The sequence below is a fragment of the Achroia grisella genome, unplaced genomic scaffold, assembly GCF_030625045.1.
Source record: "Achroia grisella isolate CSIRO2021 unplaced genomic scaffold, CSIRO_AGI_Agris_v1 utg874, whole genome shotgun sequence".
NCBI classification, from domain to species: domain Eukaryota; kingdom Metazoa; phylum Arthropoda; class Insecta; order Lepidoptera; family Pyralidae; genus Achroia; species Achroia grisella.
The window spans coordinates 5742654-5767156 of record NW_026713051.1 but is presented as its reverse complement, the minus strand read 5'-3'; the positions used below and the strand labels follow the sequence as shown (position 1 = coordinate 5767156).

General features: G+C 32.0%; 3 protein-coding genes across 3 annotated transcripts in view; 2 read left to right on the top strand and 1 right to left on the bottom strand.

Moving 5' to 3' along the window:
- The window catches only part of LOC131853027 (LIM/homeobox protein Awh), a 55788-nt gene extending 50468 nt beyond the window's left edge, over window positions 1-5320 (top strand). The window contains exon 6 of the mRNA XM_059203818.1: window positions 996-5320. Within this exon, the coding sequence (XP_059059801.1) occupies window positions 996-1075 (80 nt within the window). The 3' untranslated portion in view covers window positions 1076-5320. The remainder of the gene's footprint in view (window positions 1-995) is intronic.
- A 1043-nt stretch (window positions 5321-6363) lies between these two features.
- LOC131853141 (protein henna) lies at window positions 6364-13622 on the bottom strand. Its single transcript, XM_059203962.1, has 6 exons — window positions 13533-13622; window positions 10513-10816; window positions 9966-10325; window positions 9250-9512; window positions 8539-8768; window positions 6364-7091 (listed from the first exon to the last, which is right to left on the bottom strand). Exons 1-6 carry the CDS (start codon window positions 13587-13589, stop codon window positions 6935-6937), a joined length of 1371 nt encoding a protein of 456 aa, XP_059059945.1. The 5' UTR covers window positions 13590-13622; the 3' UTR covers window positions 6364-6934.
- Window positions 13623-14933: 1311 nt separating this feature from the next.
- LOC131853050 (ATP synthase subunit gamma, mitochondrial-like) lies at window positions 14934-24431 on the top strand. Its single transcript, XM_059203843.1, has 5 exons — window positions 14934-15076; window positions 15654-15865; window positions 22613-22776; window positions 23252-23416; window positions 23782-24431. Exons 1-5 carry the CDS (start codon window positions 14985-14987, stop codon window positions 24046-24048), a joined length of 900 nt encoding a protein of 299 aa, XP_059059826.1. The 5' UTR covers window positions 14934-14984; the 3' UTR covers window positions 24049-24431.
- Window positions 24432-24503: the final 72 nt, after the last annotated feature.

The window sequence follows — 24503 nt, the reverse complement described above, 5'->3', positions numbered from 1 at the left end:
ATAAACGGGATGTTAAAAAAGATACCGTCATATAGTTGACTGCAGAACATTTTTATGTAATATCCTGGCGGCATTTATGCGGGTTGGAAAAATATTTTACAAATACCTAAAAATAGTTGTATATATATAGTATAAAGTATAACATAGAGGATACAGAAATAGTATAGCGAAAGCACTGAATTACGGCGAGATGGTTTTTGAGAAGAAATAGCATTTATCAAAAGTATGAATTGAACAATGATAAATAAAGAATAGTAACAGAATAATATTTTTCTATATAAAATATGTATCATCATCATTATTACGTAGTATAAAATAAAGTCGCTGTAGCTGTCTGTCCCTATGTTTGCTTAGATCTACGCAACGGATTGAGAAGCGGTTTTTTTTAATAGATAGAGTGACGGTAGTTTTATATATATAACACATGTACACCCATGCGAAGCCGTGACGACTAGCTAGTTAGACAATAAGAAACATAAACAATATGTATAAAGGTGCGTCGTGAACAGATAGAGATAGAAACATAGGGAGTTTATAGTTCTTTATTTAAGTTAAATTAGCTTTATTTTATCTTTAGGACTATACCATCATACTAGTATACTAAAATAATTCAACATTGTATTTAGGCAATAACAAATTATCTAATACACAGACTGAGATTCTTATGCAGTTCTACTATTGTAATCATTCTTGTTACACTTTCGTATACTCGTTTTTAAAAGTTTGGGAGATACGTCAATGAAATTCGTCAGGGTCCATGGAATAACAGCCCCGTTCTCTGGAATGGCATCGCCTAACCTACAACCATCACAAAGGTTTTATTTATTTTTATAGACGTAGACGAATAAGGCTGCCCCTATATTTTTATTATCTACCAGCTGCTCTTCATTTTGCCCGTTATGATGGCGGCTGAAACACTGCCGAAATATCGGATTCTTTTTACGTATAAATAACCGCGAATAAAATATTAAAAAGTGTGTATAATGTGTTTGCAGACGGCACCTCATTCACGGACTCATCGATGGACGAGCTGTCGGAGGACTCTTCGATCCACTGCATGCAGAGCGAGGTGTGAGCACCAGTGACCGCGCTGCCACGTCGTGAACTACGTGGGCTCCGTGGTGCTTACTGAACCTCTTGTATATATGAAGCAAATGTGACCTCCTTTATATGCAAAGGTTGCCATTTATTAAGCTTGTATACTGTTCCAGTCACATAAAAATATATTTATTCATTACTATCCACCCGCCAATTTTTATACAGTGCAACTTTTATAAGGATATCCATCTTTTTTGTAAATAACATATTATTCAATAAGGTAGCTTTTTATATGAGTAACATGGAAGATTAAAAAAAAATATTTAATATGTTTTTTAATATTACTATTACAATTTATATTCAATTTTATAATATAATATTAAATATTAGATCTATAATATTAAACGGTAGATCTATCGGTTATACACATATTTGTATACACTGTGGAAATGGCGGACAGGCTTTCGGCCAACCTGATTTAAAATCTGAAACTATTATATTTAAATGCTTTCCGTATCTAATTTCACAGATCTGACTGTCTTATATTCGATTACGTAGAGTTAAAATTTGCAATTAGTCATTCAAACGTGTTGGATCTGTAAATACTTTGTCATATATAATTAACATGTGTAATTTGTAAGCATATCATATTTTTGTTCCAATTTTTAATCAGGGTTGTCAACCTACAGACTTTTTGTATCTGCGAGGAGACAGATATAAATTCGTACAACGTAAATTAACGATGTTCCCGAACCTCGAACCGAACTCCAAAAACCCTTACAAAGGTCCTAGTGCGGTTGGCATCCCAGATAGTAATATTATCTCCAATTTTCTCTGCCTACTACATTGTAAAATGATAAAGCCGTTAGAAATATTCAATTTCTACGTGATTTAATAACTATTATTATTTATTCAGCATAGCGTGGTACAATGTGGAAAACATAAAAGCATCTAAAAACCAAGATGGCGCTATATGCTAATAGGGCCTTCGCTCAACTTGTGTGTATGACTGCAGTACTGATTTTCAGTGGAACCACCACTCAAAAAAAGTTTTAAGTCTCACTAACTAATATATTTTTAATTTAAGCATTTACAGCTATTTTTTTATTAATTCCACAAGTTTATTTCCTTATTTATAAGAAAATGCTAAAAATCTTTTATAAACCTAGTTTTACTAATTTAATTGTTTCGTGCTCTTCTTCACACCAATTTTTAGATTTAGATTAAGATAAAACAGTATACTAGTTAAAGTGGGTTTGTAGGAGGTATTAGCATTTATGTAGAAGGAAGGATGAAGATGAAATACGAAAACTCCCCGTTTTCGTATTTATTAGCAATACGTATATTGAATACTATTTTGGTTATTCAATTCCTATTATAAGTTATAAACTCTGCATCTACAGTATATGAAGTATTGTATGGTACATATATCCTGTACTACAATTGCCATCTAAGCAAATCTTTCTTTTCTTCTATTGTTCACTTAATAATTTAAAAATAATTAAATATTTTTACTGTACTATAAATCTCCCGCGAATAAAAACTCAATATATTTTTAAGCACCCATTTTATTGATTCCACGAAATCAGATTTTATGGAATTGATTTATGCACATTCTTAAAACTCAGTCATCGTTTAGTAAAACGGTAGGAAGCTGAGTTTAAAACAATGTTTTGTAGAATCAAAATCAGGATATTATTGAAAAAATATTTGCCAATAATTAATAAATACGTTTTATTTATATTATAAATAGCGTGCTATTCTACATTTGAGTAACTGTGGAAGATATTCGTAATATTTAGATACTTTTACTGTAAAAGTGGCAGAAATTTTCCATTAATTAATGATTTTCTTTATTTATGCTAGCTATGTAATGTAATTTAAATTATACAATAAAATGTATTTTACCACTTTCATAAAATAATGTAGACAATGCATATTTATTATCTGTATTTTTACCAAGAGTACACTACAGGATAAGCATTAAGAACAGACTGTCAAAGATTGAAATGTTGACACACAGATCTTTCCGCCTACTCCGCAACCTCTTGGAAAAGCGATGTACCTACAATTTTTATATACTTGTTCCGCTCCTTAAATTACTTCATAAATGATTTACAAATACGTACCTATACAGTCATAATTCATTGTGAGAAAAATGGTTAATTAAGATTATTCATAATTATTGTATATTGTACAAATAAATTATAACTTATTAAATACATAATGAAATATAATGTTATCTTAATAATTTAAGTCAACTTTTTTATTTATTGTAAAAAGTTAAGTTATTATAATAATTTATTTGTATCTATTAACTGTGATATGTCATGTGGTAACTATAATCAACATTATCTTAACGTACTCGTTATAAGGTTTTTTAGATTTCTATAATTGTAAATGCGTCAATAGATATAGAGTATATAGATATTTCATAATGAATTCCTTATTGCACTTAATATCTCCCTCGCACACACACTTCAAGTATATTGTCTAGATTAAAAACGTCCAAAATATTAACGTATGTAGGTAGGTATATTGCCAAATGTCTGCTTCGGTCACTAAATACTAAAAAAATTGTTTTTTCATCTCTTTTCGAATTACATTTTGAATCTGGTGGAAAGACGAAAATAGTCATTTTCATTTTCTCTTACTGTTACAATAACAAATTTACGAATTTATGTATCTATAAAAATTCAATTTATTTATTAATTAAATTAAGTAAATAATAATGTCGTCTCTATAACTCTACCACTGCCTGATCATTACCTCTACTATCTATTACTTCTTTACATTAACTATACCTAAGATATCTTTTAGGCGCTTAATTATGTAATGCTTATACTTCGCATTTAAAACAGATTAAAAGAAGCAGTTTCTTCATTTTTGTAGTTATGTCTGAATTATTTCACAGTTGTAATTGCAAACAGTATAACTTAGGATGCACCTGAAACTCTCAAGAGTTTATAGAAAATTGCATGGGATTGCGATTGTCATCCGTTGCAACTGAGAATTGTTAGTATTACATATTATACATAATTAGTCCCCAACTGAACGTTGTGTAACTCATCACGAGATTCGAAATTGTATTTGTAAATAAGTACTCAAGTAAATATTTTTAGCTAATTGAAATTACTAAACTTTCAATTATCTAAAAAATTTAATTTTTGTATAATATCATTTAAGTGTATGTACATAAAAAGAATCGATTTGTGAAATCGTCTGTATGTATTATTTATTCTATTAGGTTAGCAATTTAATAATTATGATGGTCATTTATATTATAAAATTTCTTTGTTGTCATACAATTAAGTGCAATAAATAATTTATCTATAATACTTTACGTTTTCAGACAGTTTGTGAAAATTTTGTTCTAAAAACGTAATACATTATATATTATACTTATATACACATTACGTATGTATAATAACAATGAATGTTTATACTCAAATTCCCTCACGAGATATAAATACGTTTAAATACTTTATCATTAGAAAAACCGGTCTGGTTCATCACAAATACATAGTCAGTTTTTTCTGCAACTGATATCCTACTATATAATATTGCTCAGTTAAATTGAAAAGGCGCTATTAGCCAGTTCAATTCAATCACTTTGCTTAGATTATAAATATAACGTTTTAAGCACTATAAAGTTTTTTATTATCTTTCAAATCATAAAAATAGTTCGATAGGAAAAGACAAAATAATTCATTAGCTACATAATACGTTTATTAGACATTTGCATTTTTATATGATTATTTTTTAGTAAATTAATTTCTAAATTCATAGTCTTTGCAAATCTATGTCTACTAAATAATCTAATATGTATACAAACATGTAAGTAATCGTGTTATGTTGAAATAGTGCTATATTATTTCTGTATTTATAATCCGTATGTATTTTATATTGTAAATAACTAATTTATGCTTAACAGTAAATGCAATGTAAATTTAATTTTTCTCATATTTATTATTAGTAGTCAGTGAAGTTAATCAGTGTGTGTACAGACTGTTATACAATTACGTTAGAAATGTTTAAAATTATTTAATATTATAATGCTTAAATGATAATGGCGTTTCTAAAATGTTTGTCCTTCTATTTATGTATTATTAACTTCCGAGAACGAATAACAATTTGTAAACAAAAGCAACTTTATATTTATAGAGATTTTTAATGTTAAAAATACATTTAAGGAATGACATTTTGGTACCCGCTCTAATGATATGACCGTATTTGAAACCTTCTTGGTACGGACGGTAAATGAGTGTAGATATATAATATTATTCTGTACAAATTATTGAGTAATATAATTATTATGTTGATTACAAAATGTGTTTTATTCATACTGTTTTCAAAGAATATGCTTCACAGGAAAGTACATTATATTTTTTTCTAATAAAATTGAGTTAATAGAATCTAAAACTACATATAAACTTTAATTACAATTAATCTATGCGTAAAATATAGTGCGTAACTACGGTGTTCTCTACCACCGTTCTGATATGCTTAACAATTTTGAAACATCAAGGACCAAGTATATCTGTAAAAGAGAAGAAGAACTGGTAATAATGTCCTGTATGTTTGATTAAATTTAACGGACACGGTGTGACAATGGTAGTGTAAATCCTGCACGTATGAAGAGACGCAGCGGTGGGATGATCAAATATTATAGTTATAATGATTCTATTGTATTTGCCTTTTTATTACCTAAGAGGAAAATCAGCATCCTATATCTAATTACATGAGTCCGTTGTGTAAGGGAGAGAGAAATTCTAATGCCATTGGCCGAATCTGACCATTACTGCTTCAACTGATAGCACTTTAAACCTGATTAAGGACTTATCGGGTGACCGAAGGCCAACTTCTGCCTGACTGATATGACTTTAGTCTGATGGCACATCAAGGGATTCGAACCTGGGCTCATGCGTAATTATACGGAAATCAAACGGGTACCTAGAGAAAAAATTCGATGAATACTTTATAAAGACATGACGCGAGTGTGAGTCTGAGATCCTCACTCTATTGTTTTATTAGTCGTAGTTTAATTGGTATTGTATTCAGTAATGCGGAACAATTCCGATCATATCCTCGATAAGACCAAGTAAATATTGTAACCATATATAACATGTGTAGTTGAACATAAACAAGATTAGGAATGTCTAGTCAGAATCGCACTCCATGATTGGTTATGACAATGAATATAGACGTCTCTAGAAATAAACATTTTATTAAAGAAGTAAACAACTTTAACTCATAATAATATATCATAATAACTTAATGTATATTTAAGTGCATATAAAAATGCACATCAATAAATAACTTTATAATATAATCTAGCATCAATTATATGACAATAAAACTTAGTCTTACTTAAGTAGTTAATCATAATATCGTTACTTATTTTATTTTAATACTAGATATAAAAATAAATAACAGAATACTTAAACGTAATTTGATATCATCTGTTATTTAAAAAAGTATTTATAACTTAGAATATAACAAAATGTTATTGTCTATACAAATTTCCAATCGCCCAATAGTAATAGTGAGCATATAACTTAGTACAACCATCACGTCACCAATATTACAACACCTTCAACTATACACTACAGGAACCGATCAGCTCCGGTCCCATTCCTGGACAATACAAACATTCATGAGTATGATAGTTTGTTAGTCAGGACATTAACTAAGTATTTACAAAAAAAATCATAATTCTTTTAATTTGAGGCTGACATAAACTAATATGAGGCTTTATAACGTTGTATTATTACTTATTCATTTATGTATAGTTTCTTACTGCTTAAATTATACGATAGTACCTATTCTACAAAATATATTTTAATATTCAGGTATATAGTCCCTTGTCTCATTTGTTGGTGTCTTATGTGTGTGTCTATAGTTTCTCCATGGCATTGAGGAGTAAATCCATTTCTTGGTGTACACCACGTAGTAAATCCTGCATTTGTCTCGAAGAATCCAGAATGTCGATGCTCTGCGTATACGGGTTGTATCGCACACCGAAATCACGTGGTATCATTCGCGCGAATTTGCTGAAATACCCAATAAGTATAATAACTAATGTAACAGTATTATACAAATTAAAACGATTGCGAGGTGGTTCTCCATTCCATTGATTTCAAGTAATGTGAGGTAACTGTTTATATATACACTAATGATGCAGCCATATGTAACCAAAATATGTTTTTAAATCTCTGTAGAATCAGCAAAGGTAGTATTGTGTAGCAAATGTACGACTAACTAACTTGCTTTAATGAGATATTATATTTAATGCTTGCTATATACTAGATGAAAGACACCACGCTTATATTGTTGCAAGAAAATGCATACTGAGTTTTTGATTTTTATAGTCCGGAGTTTAAGTTATTAATTTTTTGAAAACGCACGAATAATTACTAATATTATTGGCTGTAAGATAATGCTGTAATATAAACATGACAACTAGTTACTGTAGTCACCAACGGAGTCTGTTAAATGTCGATATCCATAGAAAACGAATAAAAACTAAACCAGTTCAAACAACTTGCAAAAATTTATAAGCTGTTCAAAGCCGGTTTTGAAAATATTTCAACTTGTCTTGCTGCTACTTGGTAATAATTAAAATAACTACCTGTGCATAATTGGTGGAATTAGGTAATTTGTATATGGATTACTGTTTAGATCTTAATTTGTGAACCTTAATGACTAAGGTAAGTTTGTTATATCATAAGAGTCTGTAATAGACCTACATGAATACAACTTTTGATGCTGAATTCAATATCACCCGAAAGGAAATTAAGGAAAAACTCAACATATCATAATGAGCGAGAAATATGATTAAATATTTTACTATTTCACATGTCGACAACTCAGTTAAACACGTAAGTATTGTTTATATTCGATTTCCTTTTTTTTATTTCCACGACTATTTTTCAATAATACTGCGGATTTAGCCCAAATTTAAAATCTTATCGGCCGGATCGAAGAGAATAAGTTAGTCGCAATGGCATGTTTATGTAGAGATAACACACGATCTCGAACCGATGATGACGTCTAGTGAGTAGATGCTAATGGGTTGTTATGATTATGATTATAATAAATAGTAATCTTAAAGTCGATACTTGGTTCTCTCTGGATATATTTAATAATTCAAAATCTAAGTTCTGTGTAATAATGACTATTACAGTTCATTTTATTATACTGAACTTGTATTTTGGTGGTTTTTACAAGCTCTTATTAAACAGGTTAACTTGGCTGTGAACGAATGATTTAGCGCTGTTCGTATTAATTAGTGTAAAAAGTATCCTTTGAGTTAATTTAGATTATTGTATATATTTGTACAATATTTCATAAAATCGGTTCAGTCATTTTCGTAAGAACAAGTAAATTTTCCCTCATATGTCCTCACAAAAAAAAATCCTTTATAATATTATTAATAATAATAGGATTAGCAAATTGTATTTCAAGCCATTGGTAAAACTTCCTCTCAGATCAACTTACATCATTTTGTCCTTAGCATCTTCGAAACTGTTGGCCACGAAATACACTGGCTGGTACTCGGTTATGGGATATTTAGTCGTGCCTGTCACTTCAGGTTCGAACTCCTTGAGCTCTGGTTTGTCCGAGAGACAGTACTGTAATTCTCCAAACGAGGACAGTAAACCAGCTCCAAAAGCTTTCAACTTGCCTTCTTGTCGACACAGACCAAATTCCACGGTAAACCAAAAGCACTGAAAAGAGAAACAATTTTTTTTCGTCTGTGAACGATTCGTCTATAAGAAATTAAAAAATACAGCGAATATAGCTTAGAGGCCAAGTGTTCACTGTTCGGTGACCAGACTAGGGGTCCGATATCCATTAGATAAATAGGTCTCCTTTCAGACCTATAACCGCTACTGCGTTTGTAGGGATCAATATCTCCTTAAAGAAAATTATGCTCACTAATTATCCATATAAATAAAAATAAATCCAGATTTCCCTTGGTACCGGGCGGCGTCACACGTGAACGGCTGGACCGATTTCGCTAATTATTTTTTTATTGTGTTTGTTATTAGTTCTTATGAAAGTACTAAGAAAATTGCGTGGGACATTAGAATAGTTAATACGATAGTTAAGTTGTTGCAATTTTACATTTATAAATTGATAAGTATAATGCTACAAACTGCCATTAAGTAATTAGAGTCCAAAAAATATATGAAAATACCGACTTACCGTAGCTAATTTTTCGATATAGTCATCAGGGGCTCCCAATGAAGCAAGACCGATTTCTTGAGAAAACTGCGCAAACGCTGGGTCTGCGAATAGTGGGGCATGTCCTAGTAGCTCATGGCAGACGTCAGGCTCCGGAGTGTAGAGGGGACGGGAATGGTGTCTTATATACTGGGTGCTGTGGAAGACTCTAAACGCCAGGCCGGCGAGGAAATCGCGGGATGATAGTAAACCAGCTACTGGACGCAAGGTAAAGCCGGTACAATCTGCAAATAAAAAATTAGGATTTTTATGAAGTGGATCATATAATACTGACTTAATCTTCGTACAGTATTTTTAATGGGCTTAGTTTTTAATTATATTTAATGACAGACTTGATATTATCAGTATATTAGTATCGAATACTGAGGACGATAAAAAGATTCACTATTGAATTTGAGCGCTCTTTTGTATACAATTAAGATTCTATTTATTTGTATATTTCAGTATTTTATAATTTTATACATGGTTAAGTATCACTTGCCATTAATATGATATTACAAGTTAATGACGTCTTAGTCCTTTGGAATGACTCTTAGAGTCGCTAGTGTCGCAACATGTGTTGTCCGTGGTGCTGTTCTTTTATATCGGCGAATTTATCGCTTACCATCATCATCCGCTTGTTGGCTATTTCATTGTCATTAAACATATATGCTCTTGTATAATATTCTTTTAATTACCTTTAAGGAAGTTTGATACGTCCTCTAACTGAGGTATATTATCTTCTCTATAGCCACAGTTCTCGATCAATAGAGGAAATACATGGTTATGCTCTTTACAAGCATGCGTCGGATACAACTCTACTAGTTTTCTGAACACCACACCCCAAGTGGCAATTTCGTCTTTGGTGTAGTCTACGTGTGGCAGTGGCTGCCCGTACTTGTAGTTGTAAGCGATGTCTGCAAAATATTTACGGCGGATGCGATATTCTGGATCCGTAAATCCTGGATGGTCAGAATCCAGTTCGGCGCCATAAGATAAGATCTGATTGGCGAATCTGTCCAAATCACGTATACGACGAGGAAACCACGGGACGGCAGCTGTTGCAAAAACAAGGAAAGATAAGTAACAGGTTTCTACTGACATTCAAAACCGAACAATTTAATAACTGATATAATAAGAAAAAAATGATCAACCTTATAAAAAAACAAAATATATTGTTGTTACGTTAAGACATGAAACATTTTTTATTCTATTTAGAAGTTAGTATCAGTATTCACAACTCACATCTGTTATCTCGGTAATTCCTGGATATAATATTTAAATATCCCACATTTTTATTAAGCTCTTCCAGTGCAGCACCGAAATCACCTGCTCCATGTTCACATTCTACCATAAACTCGTAACCTGGTCTTCTGGCGGAAGATCTAGATTCAATATGAATTAAATTAACGCCATGTGCTGAAAATATGCTTAAAAACTTGGCCAATGAACCGGCCTCATCGGGGGTTTCAGGAGAAAATAGTAGCCAAGTAGATTTGGTGGAATCACGGCCTTCTCGGATATAATTGCCGCCTTTCATCAGTTTTGGCTGAAAGAGGAAAAAAGATTATTTACCAAGAGCATTTATTATTTGCGATCAGCAGTTTGAAATGCTAACTGTGGGCAGATTTGAGTGGTGAAATATGGTAGTAGAATTACAATATGGAATGGCAACAGGAGGGTATTAGAGAGCTTAATATGCTTTGTTTCATCAGTGATCCGGTTTATGAATATAGGTGATGGTTCAGACTTTCCATCAGATAAGCTATCAACTGATATTCCATTGAATGCGACAAGGTTATATCCACATTTGAAACTTTTAGCTAATACCTATAATGGCGACAAAAACGTAGATAACAAAAATGTCCTATTTTAGCGTTGATATTCGGGGTCGTAGTCAGAATTATTACAAAGATAACCCGTGACATCAGCTAATGTCGTCAGCCATGAGATACACTTTCGTTTTGTTAGCATAGGGACCTTATCGCCTAGTGACTACTTAATAATATACCATACAATACTAACTAAAGTATATATACCAATTAAGGAGCCGAGAATTAATTTCCCTAATTAATTCTAATCGATTAAATGATGTTTGATGCAGTTTTGAAGCATTGAGCAGTGATTTACTGCATAGATATCAGAGTATGATTTATTATATTGCCTAGTTCTTGTGTTTATGAAGTGAGTACGTAATGAAAATAAATAATCGTAGACCTATAAATGTTATCTTAAATCTATATTTAATTTTGTATGACACATTGCTTACACATCTTAGTTTATATTACCTTTCAACGCTATGTCGGGCTCGTATAGTGCCTTTATTTGTAATATGTTCTTAAAATACATTAAATATTAAGTAAGCAATATTGAAATGACTCTAAAGCTATTCTCAATATTGATTTCAATGCAGTTTAAATTATTGATCAAATAAATTGATAATATTATCAGGAAGATTAATAATCACAAAACATGAAACTGATACATTGCTACTATATAATTTATTACATAATAATTATAATTAAAGAATATAGAATTCATATATCAATAAATTATAAAGAGTAAGCAATGATACTTTTCAATGACGATCGAAATTGGTTGCGATTAAAAACCGGCTGGCAGTTAAAACCTTTACTTAGATTAAATTACACAACTTTACAATAAAGGTGTAATTATCATTAATTGCATACTAATAATTATGAGACTTGCTGTGCAAAAATTGTAGGTATTTCCTGTATTTTATAGTTCCAGGAAATGTATTAAACATGGCATGGCTCCGTGTATGTCTGCTTGTCTACAAGTGCTGTATAGGTATATACAGCACTTGTAGAAAAGCAGATAGAGTAAAAACAAATACTGATAAATTTAACTGTGGTTAATCTACAAACACTTATAATGCCAATCGTATTAAATATTTAAGCTTTATTAACAATTAAAAAATCTTAGAAATACAACACTTACACAACTTCCTATGATGGTACTCATAATTTCTTACTTTAAGAATTTTAGTTAATAAAAATCTAAATAAAATATATATTTTTTATAATATAGTGTCAATAGATAAAACTTAAAGCAAAATTTAATTTAGCGGTAAAGGCGTAAAGTTATAGAGGTACATTTTGCTTTTCTGTATATTGTATGTGAAATTATACATATCTTTTATATCGTAATAATCTATAATAATTTAGAACCTAAAACCAATTCTGATTTTTTTCTATTATTGTTTTAGTTATATTTAATGCATATAGGTGAATAAATTAAATCTGACCACAATAAAGTTAACTTAGTACAAAATATTAGAATTGTTATTTTTAATTCCACCACTCATTCAGAAAGCAGACCTAAATGTTTCTTGTTCAGTCGGAAGAAATAACTATAAATTTGCTTGTTACTCTATTGCAGAGAGAATCAAAATATAATTTAATTGAATTAATTTGTATACTCAAATACAATACAATGTGAGAATAATACAATAATTTCCTTTATAAAAACAGATTCAGTTCCTTGCCCGTTCTTCTCTGTGGAATATATTTAGAAAATTTTACGTCTAAAATAACCTACATAAATAATAAATAACCTACATAAGCGGCTAAAATATCCTAAACGAATAAATAATTTTTAATTCGATTCGATATCATTGGAATCAAACTACTATTTAAAATGTTTTCGTTTGGTATAAAAATAAGGAACAATATGTATCTTAAGAAATTGTTCCTTGCAAGTCGATGTTAAGAAAATAATAATTATCATGTACAATAAAAATAGAAAGCTGTTATTTACAAGTTTAATTGATTGTACTTCCTGTATAGGCGAGTGTTATATAAATCTGTGAGTGCATTTATTACTGAATATAAAACAAAACATATTTAAATAAAAATAACTCTTCTCACTCTTTTTCATTTTATCACTTAGAGAAATGATATAAATTTTTTAGATTTAAATAATACTATTATGTTATAACAACTTCCATAAGTATATTAAGTATATATAAAATATTAGGATTTCGTTGCTATTTCCAAAAAAATGTTAGGATTTCGTTATTTCTGAAAATTACGTTTGTATAAGAAAATTTATGCAAATTTTCTTATACAAACGTAATTTTCATCTTTATTATCATTAAAAATATCTATTTTTCTTATACAAATAAATCATAATAATAACACATTTGCACATTTAAATAATATAACAGATCGTACTTCGCACAGCGCATTTATATATAATCCAATTAACTTGATTATAATGATATGTAATGAAAAAAAGCTAACCTTGTCAGGTGGGGATAGGGACAGTTCCCTTTCCTGAAACCTCTGCTGGATATCCATGGTGGGTGTATTTCGTATGTGAAGGTGCGTACGCTCAGCTGACGAGTAAACAAATTGGTCGCGAGCGTGCACCATTTATGTGTAGATCTGATGTGACGCGGTGGTACACGGCGGGGCAGTGGTGGCGTCGAGTGACGTTATGGGTTACAGGTTCAACATTCCATCTACGCAGATAGCGTCGGGACATAACAAAAAATATTATGCTTCGGGTTTTTCTCTATTTGGTTCAGATAAATTTCGTCACTTTTCTAAGATAAGGGTTTATTATTTATAGGACTATTGTGATATTTTTTGTCGATTCAAGAACAGGAATGGTAAACAAGCTGTAAAATACCATGAATATAATGTTGTCATGTGATGGTTGTGATGCATACATAACATAATGAATATTTAAAAACCCCATTCTAAGTAATGTTAGGTTACGCACCACTCGGTTACCCCCGGAAATTGTTGCCATCATGTTAAATTCCTCATGAATTTGACACGATAGGCTATCTGACTTGACCTCATACTCATTTTATCATTCTACACTGGTGCCCCGCCAGCGTATACCGCCAGCGCAGTATACGTAAGGACACGATTAGACCAATAATTTCCTGCCGCTACCAGTACCATTACGAACACAAACGTTAATATTAAGCAAAATATTGAACTTATAGAAATCCATTATACTGTAATTAGTTAAAAATAATTGCGTCCGTGGTCAGCGCCCTGAAGGGTCAGGGTCGCGGTCGAAACAATTTGTACGTGATTGCAAACATGCCAGTTCATCCAGATAACAATAAAATTATATTCCGACATGTATTTTTTTATAAATATCACTCGCCTCTGTTATGATTTACATCGCTCTGATAATTATTAAGTCAATGCAATGTTAGAATATATAGTTAGCCAAATATATCAAATTGCAATAAACCAATTTAATCGTTCGGTTTTCTAGAAAGCTTTTTCGTTTTCTGTCGTTCATGTTAATTGTAACATGTACATATATGTACTTGTATGTATCTTACATTTAAGGATATTCGCGCCTTGAATCTTGAGGCCTTCTACAAATGTTGGTGGTATATCAATAAAATATATTATTCTATCCTAAAATATATTATCAGTAGATATTACTGGTGAAGAAACGAAACTAAATCACACTCCTATATACCCTAGAATAGAATAGAAAAAAACATTTAAGTAATTATATTTAATTTTCAATATTCAGAATATAAAACAAATTTCATATATTATAATAAAGAGAGGACGACGAGGAGGAAAAAAGATTTCATTTATAAGCGCAATAAATAATAAGCACTCTATGATTTTTATTGATTAAAAAAAATGAAATTGCGGAATGTCAACGTTTGCAATTGAATTATGTTCAGTAAAGTTTATTAATTAAATAGAGAAATGGTCCAACTGAAACAGGTCTCATTGCGCCTGAAGTCGATAAAGAACATTCAGAAAATTACGAAAACAATGAAGATGGTTTCTGCCAGCAAGTAAGTGCACGTATGAAAAAGTGTATGTGTTAGATATTACACTTTACTTGTTTTTCGACTTTATTTGCTTCAAAATAAAGCAGAGAAGATATCCTATGGCCGTCTTCTTGATACAATTTATCACCACACATTAAACGTGGTAGCAATGGATCCAAGATGCGGATCATTTCTCCTGTAATTACTGATTGGTCCCGGTATTGATCACGAAATCTTCTCAAAATTAGACTTGGAAAATACTCCTTAACCCAGATTGTCTAAAAACATGACGACTAAGCCTTTTTTTAGACAATCTGGGATAAGGAGTATTTTCCAAGTCTAATTTTGAGAAGATTCCGTTTTCAATGTTTTTCTTATTGATTTTACTCATGAAGTGTAAGAACTGGTCTGTTCTGTTCATTATGACTGATTTATTTTATAATTCTGGTAAATCAATATTTAAAATTATGAATTAGTGTCATTTGGTACTTGATATTTGTTTTGTAACCAAAATACTTTGTTTGCGAACTGTGCCCTAAATACGATACGATTGAAGAAATTGAAGAAAAAATTTTATATTTATTTTTTTTTTCTTTATCAGGTTTACAAAAGCAGAACGCGAACTACAAGCAGCTAGACCCTTCGGGTATGGTCCTCGCAAATTCTACGAGGCGAGTCACTTAGTGCTGGATAGAGTGGAGGCTAAGAAGGATGAGAAGAACAAAGAGCAACCACCTCCGGAACCAACTCTTGAAAACACTGAAGACACAAAGAAATTTAAAAGAATTTATGTAGCAGTCACTTCTGATAGAGGTTTGTATTGAGATGTGGTACAATCATTCCAAGTTACTTTACACATATATTTTTATGTCATTTGAATGGCAAACTCACCCAAGCTCACGAGGACTCACCTAAGCTCACGAGGACTCACCTGATGATAAATAACATTTTCGACCTATTAATGCTGTTGACCGTAACTGGCATTTCCAATTTCACCGGACGAAAACGAGTGCAGAGCGCACAGTCACACTCAAACCCTAAAATAAAATAAAAATTAATTAGTAATTAGTTTTATGGATTTACTAAGTGCCAACTCCTTCCTGATTTACTACTACCTACTTCCTGATTTACTTCTTTACTTGAGTAACTATTTATTTATTTATGCTTTATAATAGAAAAGTTATTAAAAAGCTACTTACTGATAAATGGTTATGTCAATGGATGAATAATATTTAAATAGGTATTTTTATAAACGATAATAAGACGTTGTCACTTTGCTCTGTCAGTTTTATCTGCGAGATTATAATGTTGTGTGTTATTTTATTAATTTTAATGCGTCAGTTAATCTACTAAAGAACATTAAATTATTGTATGCCTGCTGGTACAGACATTATTTCGAGGAAAGGATGGTGATTAGTGGAGGTGTGGTATTGCTAGCAATATCATCCTTCAATATCATGCAGATAAACCTTCACACGCTTCTTCCTGGAAACAATCGGCTAGTGAATTTGCCACGTTGTATTATCATCTTATCACCATTCACTAATACTCCACCAACATATACTGTAAGCATATGGGCTGGATCTATTCCATCATCATCTGGCATAAAAAAATCTATAGTCGAGTAACTGATATAAGTATTATACATTAGTAATTTTTAAAAGCCAATGCTTTGCGAATTATTCGAATAATCACGCTCAACATTTAGCAAAGTGGTTCCATTATAAAATATAATATGTAATTAACAACTAGAAATAGAAATAATCTTTATTCAATGAATTTAAATAATCACATTTGAATATTCATTTTGTAATGATGTCCCATTTAAAAAGCATAAAGGTTTAGTTTCTTGTCAGTTCTTAGCTCGGACACACTGAACTGACGGTAGATTTGACATATCATAACAGTTTGTAATAAACCTACATGAAAAAGAAAATAAAAATAAATAAATACCTACACATAACTATTTAAGTAATTAGAATTATTTTTACAATTATATAAGTATATTTCAAAATTTTCATTATTTTTTTATATAATATACTGTAAGTATCCTTCAAAGTTGCTTATATTTAAATTAATACTCCACAGATCATGTAGTGGTCCATACTGAAGCATAGTCTGCCTTTAAAATGTGAATATACAGTTGTTATAACTAAAGCCACCCACTACAAGAGTTTATAAACACGGCAAAGCCGCATGTTGAATGCTATACCTATTACAGCTATCACCTACGCGGGTCAGAGATGAACGTCCCACTCAGAGTATGTATTTCTATAAGTGTCCAGGACAAATCATAGTGCACAAAATTAATTCGATTGACGTCATTATTGGTTTACATTAAATTGAAACTAGAACTAGCTATTTATTGCGAGTCTGCCATCTGAAACCTATTTTCTTGATGAATGATTGATGATATGATTCTGATTTTCCTTTCTAATTTTCAATCATGAAATAAACGATGATGGGTTGAAAAGGTTTATTAAAGGTCATATTGGTAGCAGTATCTTAACTAGAAACTAGGAAGGTTATGGTTAATTCCTGGTGAATTCGCCACAAAGGACTACTGACCTGACATTATTATCATAGTATTATGTAGTATAGACACTTCGCCATCGCTTACCATTAACTCGTGTGGGTTGACATTAATTAGGAATGGTACCCGGATGATTAAAAAGAAACTTAAATATATAATTAATTTAATTCACTAAATTACAGCTAATATTTTAGGTCTAACTCCTGTGGATGTTGATACCTAAATTGAATTTAACATTAATTAAATTATATATACAATTATGACTATCTCCAGTCGATGTCGGTATCAAAGTGTGGCTGCCCGCGGTCTTATGATGGAACAGTTTTGTATACATGGTCAGTAATAAATTATAGCTGTAACACATTCATAATTTCAATATCAGTTCATAATTTTAGTTTCTATTTCAGTCCTTCGATAACGTTTTGCTTATCAAGTTATTCATATAAGTCTACTGAACAAAAAATAAGCGTTGTCAGTATCAGCTTATTTACAAGATTCGAAGAACCAAAAACTTTAATTTATTATGCATTAGCGTCAAAACAACAAAATGTACGGCGTAGATTTATGTTGCAACAATATGATGTAACGCAACCATATTGTTACATTACGAGCACCGTGGCCGAAAGCCATCGAATCTAGGGATGACATTCATCGACGTTAAATGAACATCGATATATAGTAGGAAAGTATACATGTTTTGGTTGCCTGGTTACTTTTCGATAACATCGACAAAAAATTTCAATTTTTTTTCAAATAGTAATGCTCAAAATCACTAAGAACAGTAAATATGAAAACGAAAATAGTTGTAGACCTGTAAAAGAAAATTTAAGTAGTGGCTGCCTAAAAAACAAGTACACTTTTAGGTAAAGGAGAAACATCCATGTTTTCTGCAATCGGTATTTGTCATACATCGATATCGACATCGATTACAACATCGATGTTTTTCTAACGTCGATCATCCCTAATTAAATCTAAGTAATCAAATCTAATATTGGGGTACGTATCTTTTATTTGTTTTATTTGCAACCAAGTGTATCTACTTGCGTGACCCGGTGGACTCGAGTGGACTTAAAGGTCGGAAGTGGTTTAGGTAGGCAAATGATTATTATGGTACCAGTTCAATCTGGCTTTTGCCGAAATTTAAGCGTTTCAATCAAAGCGGTTGTTATAATTAAGTACATGGGCGGTCGAGGTATGCGTGTATACTGCAAAAAAAATCTTCGATTTGTTTTTTAGTACATGACATTGCCAACTATTTGACAACTTTACTGCTGATCCACTCATGCGTTAACATCCCTGCATCGACTTGCCAATGAAATAGGCAATTTGATTGCTACAGAACTTCTGCGTTGATGTACAACGCTAAATAATATACTCGTATACTTATAGTATATCAAGATTTAATTTTATCTAGTGGTTGTGATTTTACTTCACATATTAATAACGATGTCGCATTAAATAATACCAAATATATAATGCTAACTCTCTCCCCTCCCCAACCTTCTTCTAGCGAGCCTTCAGAGCATGACACAACGACACGTGTCGAGAAGATAATATCCAATAATATGTAATAATTATTGTGTTTCCGTGACTCGTGTCACGCACAATTATGTTTATTTTTTCTTATGGATGGAATGGTGTACCCACCTGCGCTAACGGTATATGCTGGTGGGACCCAGTGGAGGATGATAAGATAAGCATGTGGTCAGGTCAATTAGCCCATCGTGATAATTTTACCATGAATTTATCAGGATGGTTTGCAGTGGGCACACGCCCTGCACAAATGTCTTTGATTGTAAACTCAGAGCAAATAGAGAAATTTGTGCAACAATCAGAAAAGTTCCACACACATTTACACGGTGTCTTAGGTCTTAATACAATGTTATTTTTTTCTTTTTACATTTTTTGGTATTCATGTTTATGTTACTTTAACCAATAATAACTGTAACAATATTTTTCTGCTTAAGGTACATTATATATCTCATGTGACCGTGGTTATTTAAAATATTATATTATTTTAAAAATAATAAAAATATTACATTTTACAAAGACGTCCAGGATCATTCGCAGGCCCTTATTGACCGCTGGGTTCGGGCCCAAAGGCGACCTCGTGCTCACCTTTATCTCATCAGGGGGGCCGTCAGCTCGATTCTTTCGTATTATATATAAAAATTGTCGTTACAGTTCCGTAAATGGCTTTTATTAAATACAAAGTTCTAGTTAGTCACATGTGATAGAAAATGTGCACGTTTTCCTTGAATAATAATTCTACTCGTTGTAAATACCAATGTTTGTAGATATATGCCATTTATTAGTAAGACGACATTTTCAATATTTTTTTTATATTAGAAGTAGAAGTAATCTTTATTCACAGAAACTTAATATGCACATTCAAATGTGTGTGTTCAGTATTCAAATAGTTAGTTTATTTATTCTATCCGAGAAGAATGAACAAGAAACTTGCATATAATGGTAGGTCCTATTTACCGGAACAAAATAATTGATTTTCTGTGGTCGATAGTATCCATCGTGCTCATAATTTTGATATCCCTTCTAACCTCAATAATCATGTAATTAAATAAATTCAACGATTTGTTGAGACATGAAGCATAATGATGAAATTCAAATCAATGTTGTGATCTCTTTAGCACTCGTTCACGGCCCGGTAGGTACATAATGATTGTTTACAAACACGTTACGCCAACTCTTGACTTGCCAAGCAACATGCGAGTATGTATATATACATATATACACTGATAGTACAAGTTTTGTTTTTATATGTTTAATTAATTGGTTCACGTTATAGATCAGGGCTGTTAAACTAGTGGAGATCTCTGGTAATACAAACCATAAAATAAAAATTCTGGAGCAGCAAGAAAAAGTGCAGATAGGCAATGGTCTGCTCTAATTAATTCGACTAATTTAATCTTATTTAGTTACTTGACCTTATTAACCAGCTGATTGCGTATTTAATATTTTGCCTATAATGAATTAGTGCTAGTGGGTTTTTTGCATTACATATTTCAACTTAAAAAAAACACACGATAATGTGACAATTATCACTTACCAGCAGCTGGTGTCTGCGACTTCCAACGCCTTCGAATAACATTAACAAAACAGATAATTTTTTCTGACAATTGCGTGCTCGCCCACTGGCCATCTAATAAGTATAACGTACAAAAATTACTTTATTAAGAAAATTTTATGTACGTCATATTTTAAAACTTATTTAAATAAAGTAGTTGCGGGCCGTGCCTTGGTCAGATCTGTAACTGTGGGCGCTTGGCGGGGAATTTTTATAAGTACATTATTTCTATTAATCAATGAATTAACTTAACGGAATGGATGTGGCATTACGGTAGGTATAGAAATCATTGTCACTCATTTCATTAGTGACAATGATTACTAATAATAGTGACGTGCAGCAAATAATAGTGTAATTACAATATGTTACGAAGTACCTTCCAGCATTGTTTTATTGGACCAGTATGTTCATACAAATAATACAACCTACCAGGTATTTTTAGTTAATTAAGATTTAGAGCGAATAGAAATTGTTAAACCGCTCCAATTCTCAAGAGTTAATATAGTTTGTAATCTGTCAAGTATCCAAATACATCATTTGAATTCATCAGAGCTAATCTCTGCCTAAATAACGCCCGTTTTAAATATAATAACGTTCTAACTCGAAAATTGACTTTAACGACAACTGGTATTACTATAATACAGAGAATAGGTGTCATTCTTTGATAATTTTTTTGACAAGGGTTTTGAAGATCTCATTCTTAAAAGATGTCGCTTCCAGATAGTTGGAATTAACACATTCTATATCACCCTAGAAATTGAAGATGCGCAATTGACATTATAAGGTATAAAAGCTACGTAGATTATGAATATAAAACATACATAGATTTGCGAATAATAACAATGGACTTCGGATTATTATTCTGCATGTTATTTATTATTAAAAACAATATAGTATCATACAAAACCCTCGTCTTGTTACAATGTTACGATAACCTGTGATTCCACAGTCTCACAATTATTCTTTTCCTAGAAATTGTTATAGGTACTTAATTAACTTTGTTTCGTTGACTTTGGCAATAATTATATAAGATAAAAAAATATGCTGCGTCACTCAACTTTGTTTAATACCATTTTTAATAAATGCCTATTTGCAAATTTAAGGATCCCAACGAAAAGAGGCCTTACGTGGTTTTACATAAGACATAATATTGCGTAAGTACCTATAAAATATATTAAAATATGCTATTATATTTCATCGTGCGACTATTTATTTATTCATAAAATACGCCTGTCAGAATGTAATAGCAAATAATTCGATTTACCGCGTCAACTTAATAGTATGTATGTTAATACATAGATACTGTCTATTGTCTGTATCTAATCAATCCAACACATACCTACTGCCGTATCTGTTGGATTGATTTAGATGATTTTTTCACAATCATCAACTTACAGTAGCTTAGTTGTTTGTTTGTTAAACAAACAACTAAGCGACTTCACGACTCACCCTTCAGTTTTTTGTAATACTATCTAAACTACTTTAACAAATGGCTATGTAAAGTGCCAATTGTTGAAAGTATCTATTTGTATCGAGATCACAGATCAAGCAAGGTAGACGTTATAAATTTGCTCTCCAAAACATCTTGCTGAGTATTATTGAGAACTTGTTGAGAACAAATTTAACAGATATAAAGAGAAATATAAATAATCTTTATTCAAATAAACATAATAAAAACACATAATAGCCATTATTTTTAATCTTTCACTCACAAAAAATCTAGAATAGAATGAGTAACAAACAATACGTGTCCTAAGATATTTACATGCATATGTGTGCAGTGTAACTGTGTGCAGTGAATTTAGGAGGAGCAGACCAAGGACGGTGCTTAAAGTTTATGGATGCTACGTACTTTGGTTTACTCCGAATATTTTTGCTAAGTATTTTTCTTTTTTTTGTGAATTAGTATATTTATACAGTATAGATTTAATGTTTGTATCAGGTTTGTGTGGCGGTGTACATAGCGGAGTAGCACGGCGCATCCGACGTGAAATGAATGCAAGGAAAGCCGAGGCCCCTACCCACAAGTTGGTCTGCATAGGAGAAAAGTCACGCGCACTACTCCGCCGGACCTTCTCAGACAATATGCTCGTCTGCGTAAAAGACGTAAGTGGTATTTTGATTTACCAACTTCTGACACGTTCACGCATGTATGTACTGTATAAACATTAAAATAACGAACACTCCTATATAACGGTAACCTCGATTTAAATAAAATCTATACAATATATACTTTTTTTATACTATTGTAAAGTAGCTGGCTGTAGCTGGCTTTAATGGATGAAAATGGTGGCAAACGCAGTCAGCACTCCAAACACGCAGGAGAACTTATGGTGTGGCTGAAGGGCTACTAAAATGGGTCTAAAACTATCGTCTAGGAGAGAGGATCGATCGGATGAACGGGCCTGGGTAATTCTAGTGTCCATGACACAGGGTTTGAGTTACTTGAGTCTAGAAGGCGTTGTGTGAAATGTCTTGGGTTATTATAATTATACTCACGCTACCACAACTGCAGCGCGCGTCACATATGTATATTTGCGGTAAATTTGAATTGAATTCTTATATTATTCTTTTTGTATAGATCGGACGCATAGCTCCGGTGTTCGCAGATGCGTCGGTGATGGCGACAGCCATTACCGACGCTGGGTACTCGTATGAGATCGGCGAGATATACTACAACAAATACTTCACGCCTGTCAAGTACGAAATGACTATTGTGCCGTTCTTCAATAAGTTTAAAATTGAGGTAAGAATGCCTTCGCATTTTAGAATTGTTCAGTTAATTATTCTGAATTTCAACTTAAGACCTTTGCTTTAGTCGAATATTAAACGATAAGTCGAATAATAAATCTCGGTGGTCTAGATGTTACCGCCATACTTCCGATGGTCGTGTATTATATTCCTCTCATCGTCTCATAGTACAAATATTTCTATTCATATGTGTGACTGTTTATAAGAGTCTTGGTGTTTCCTATATATGTATTTACAAAAAATGTATCTTTGTATTTATATTATTTGACTAGAGTCCGTAATAAAAGCTCTGCTTACTACATTGTGTTATGTGAATTGTTTTGAGATATTCTGTGTTTTCTTAAAAGTGTTTTTCTGCAGTCAGCACCTAACATCAACGTGTTTGATGACATGGACACTGATCAGCTGGAGTGCTACGCGGAATGGACCCTCGCAGCTCTCCTCTATTATGCACTGAAGGAAGGCGCCGCCAGCGAGCAGTCAGCACGCATGGCCGCTATGGATAACGCCACCAAGAACGCAGCCGAAATGATCCGCAAGCTGACGCTACTCTTCAACAGGACCCGACAGGCCGTCATCACCAGAGAACTCATCGAGATTATATCAGGAGCCGCCGCGCTTAAGTAGCCAAGTCAAGAGCATCAGGCGTTTAGGTATGCATTTACTAGTCAAGCAGGCTGCGGTATACATCAATTTGGAAAAGTAATTACAAAATCCAATCAATGTAAACAGGCAATTTTTGAGGATGTAAATGGATTAAAGTTTCGAGTTTTGTTAATCTTTCACGCAAACAATATTGAATAGATTCGTATGAGAATTAGTTCAAACTACTTAGTAGGTATTCTTTTGACCCGTGCTGCCAGGGCTATAGAAGCAACTACACAGCTTACTTATACAGCTTATTTATATATTATGATTGTAACTAAAGTAAGGTGCTAGATAACGAGGTAGAATGTGCTTTAAATATCTCATTACGGCAGTACTGAAATTTGTACACAGTAATAAAGCCAAATCTTAATATTATAACAGATTTATTAATTAACGCTTTATTATGCTATCGGGACTTTTATAAATAATAATTC

Bases quoted from the DNA above. Each gene is read 5' to 3' on its own strand.
- LOC131853050 (XM_059203843.1), top strand. From the start codon at position 14,985: ATGGTCCAACTGAAACAGGTCTCATTGCGCCTGAAGTCGATAAAGAAC. The intron at 15,866-22,612 runs GTTTGTATTGAG...TGTTTGTATCAG, and splicing joins AGCAGTCACTTCTGATAGAG to GTTTGTGTGGCGGTGTACAT. The intron at 22,777-23,251 runs GTAAGTGGTATT...CTTTTTGTATAG, and splicing joins TGCTCGTCTGCGTAAAAGAC to ATCGGACGCATAGCTCCGGT.
- LOC131853141 (XM_059203962.1), bottom strand. From the start codon at position 13,589: ATGGATATCCAGCAGAGGTTTCAGGAAAGGGAACTGTCCCTATCCCCA. The intron at 10,326-10,512 runs GTGAGTTGTGAA...TTTTTGCAACAG, and splicing joins GAATTACCGAGATAACAGAT to CTGCCGTCCCGTGGTTTCCT. The intron at 7,092-8,538 runs GTAAGTTGATCT...TGGGTATTTCAG, and splicing joins GATGCTAAGGACAAAATGAT to CAAATTCGCGCGAATGATAC.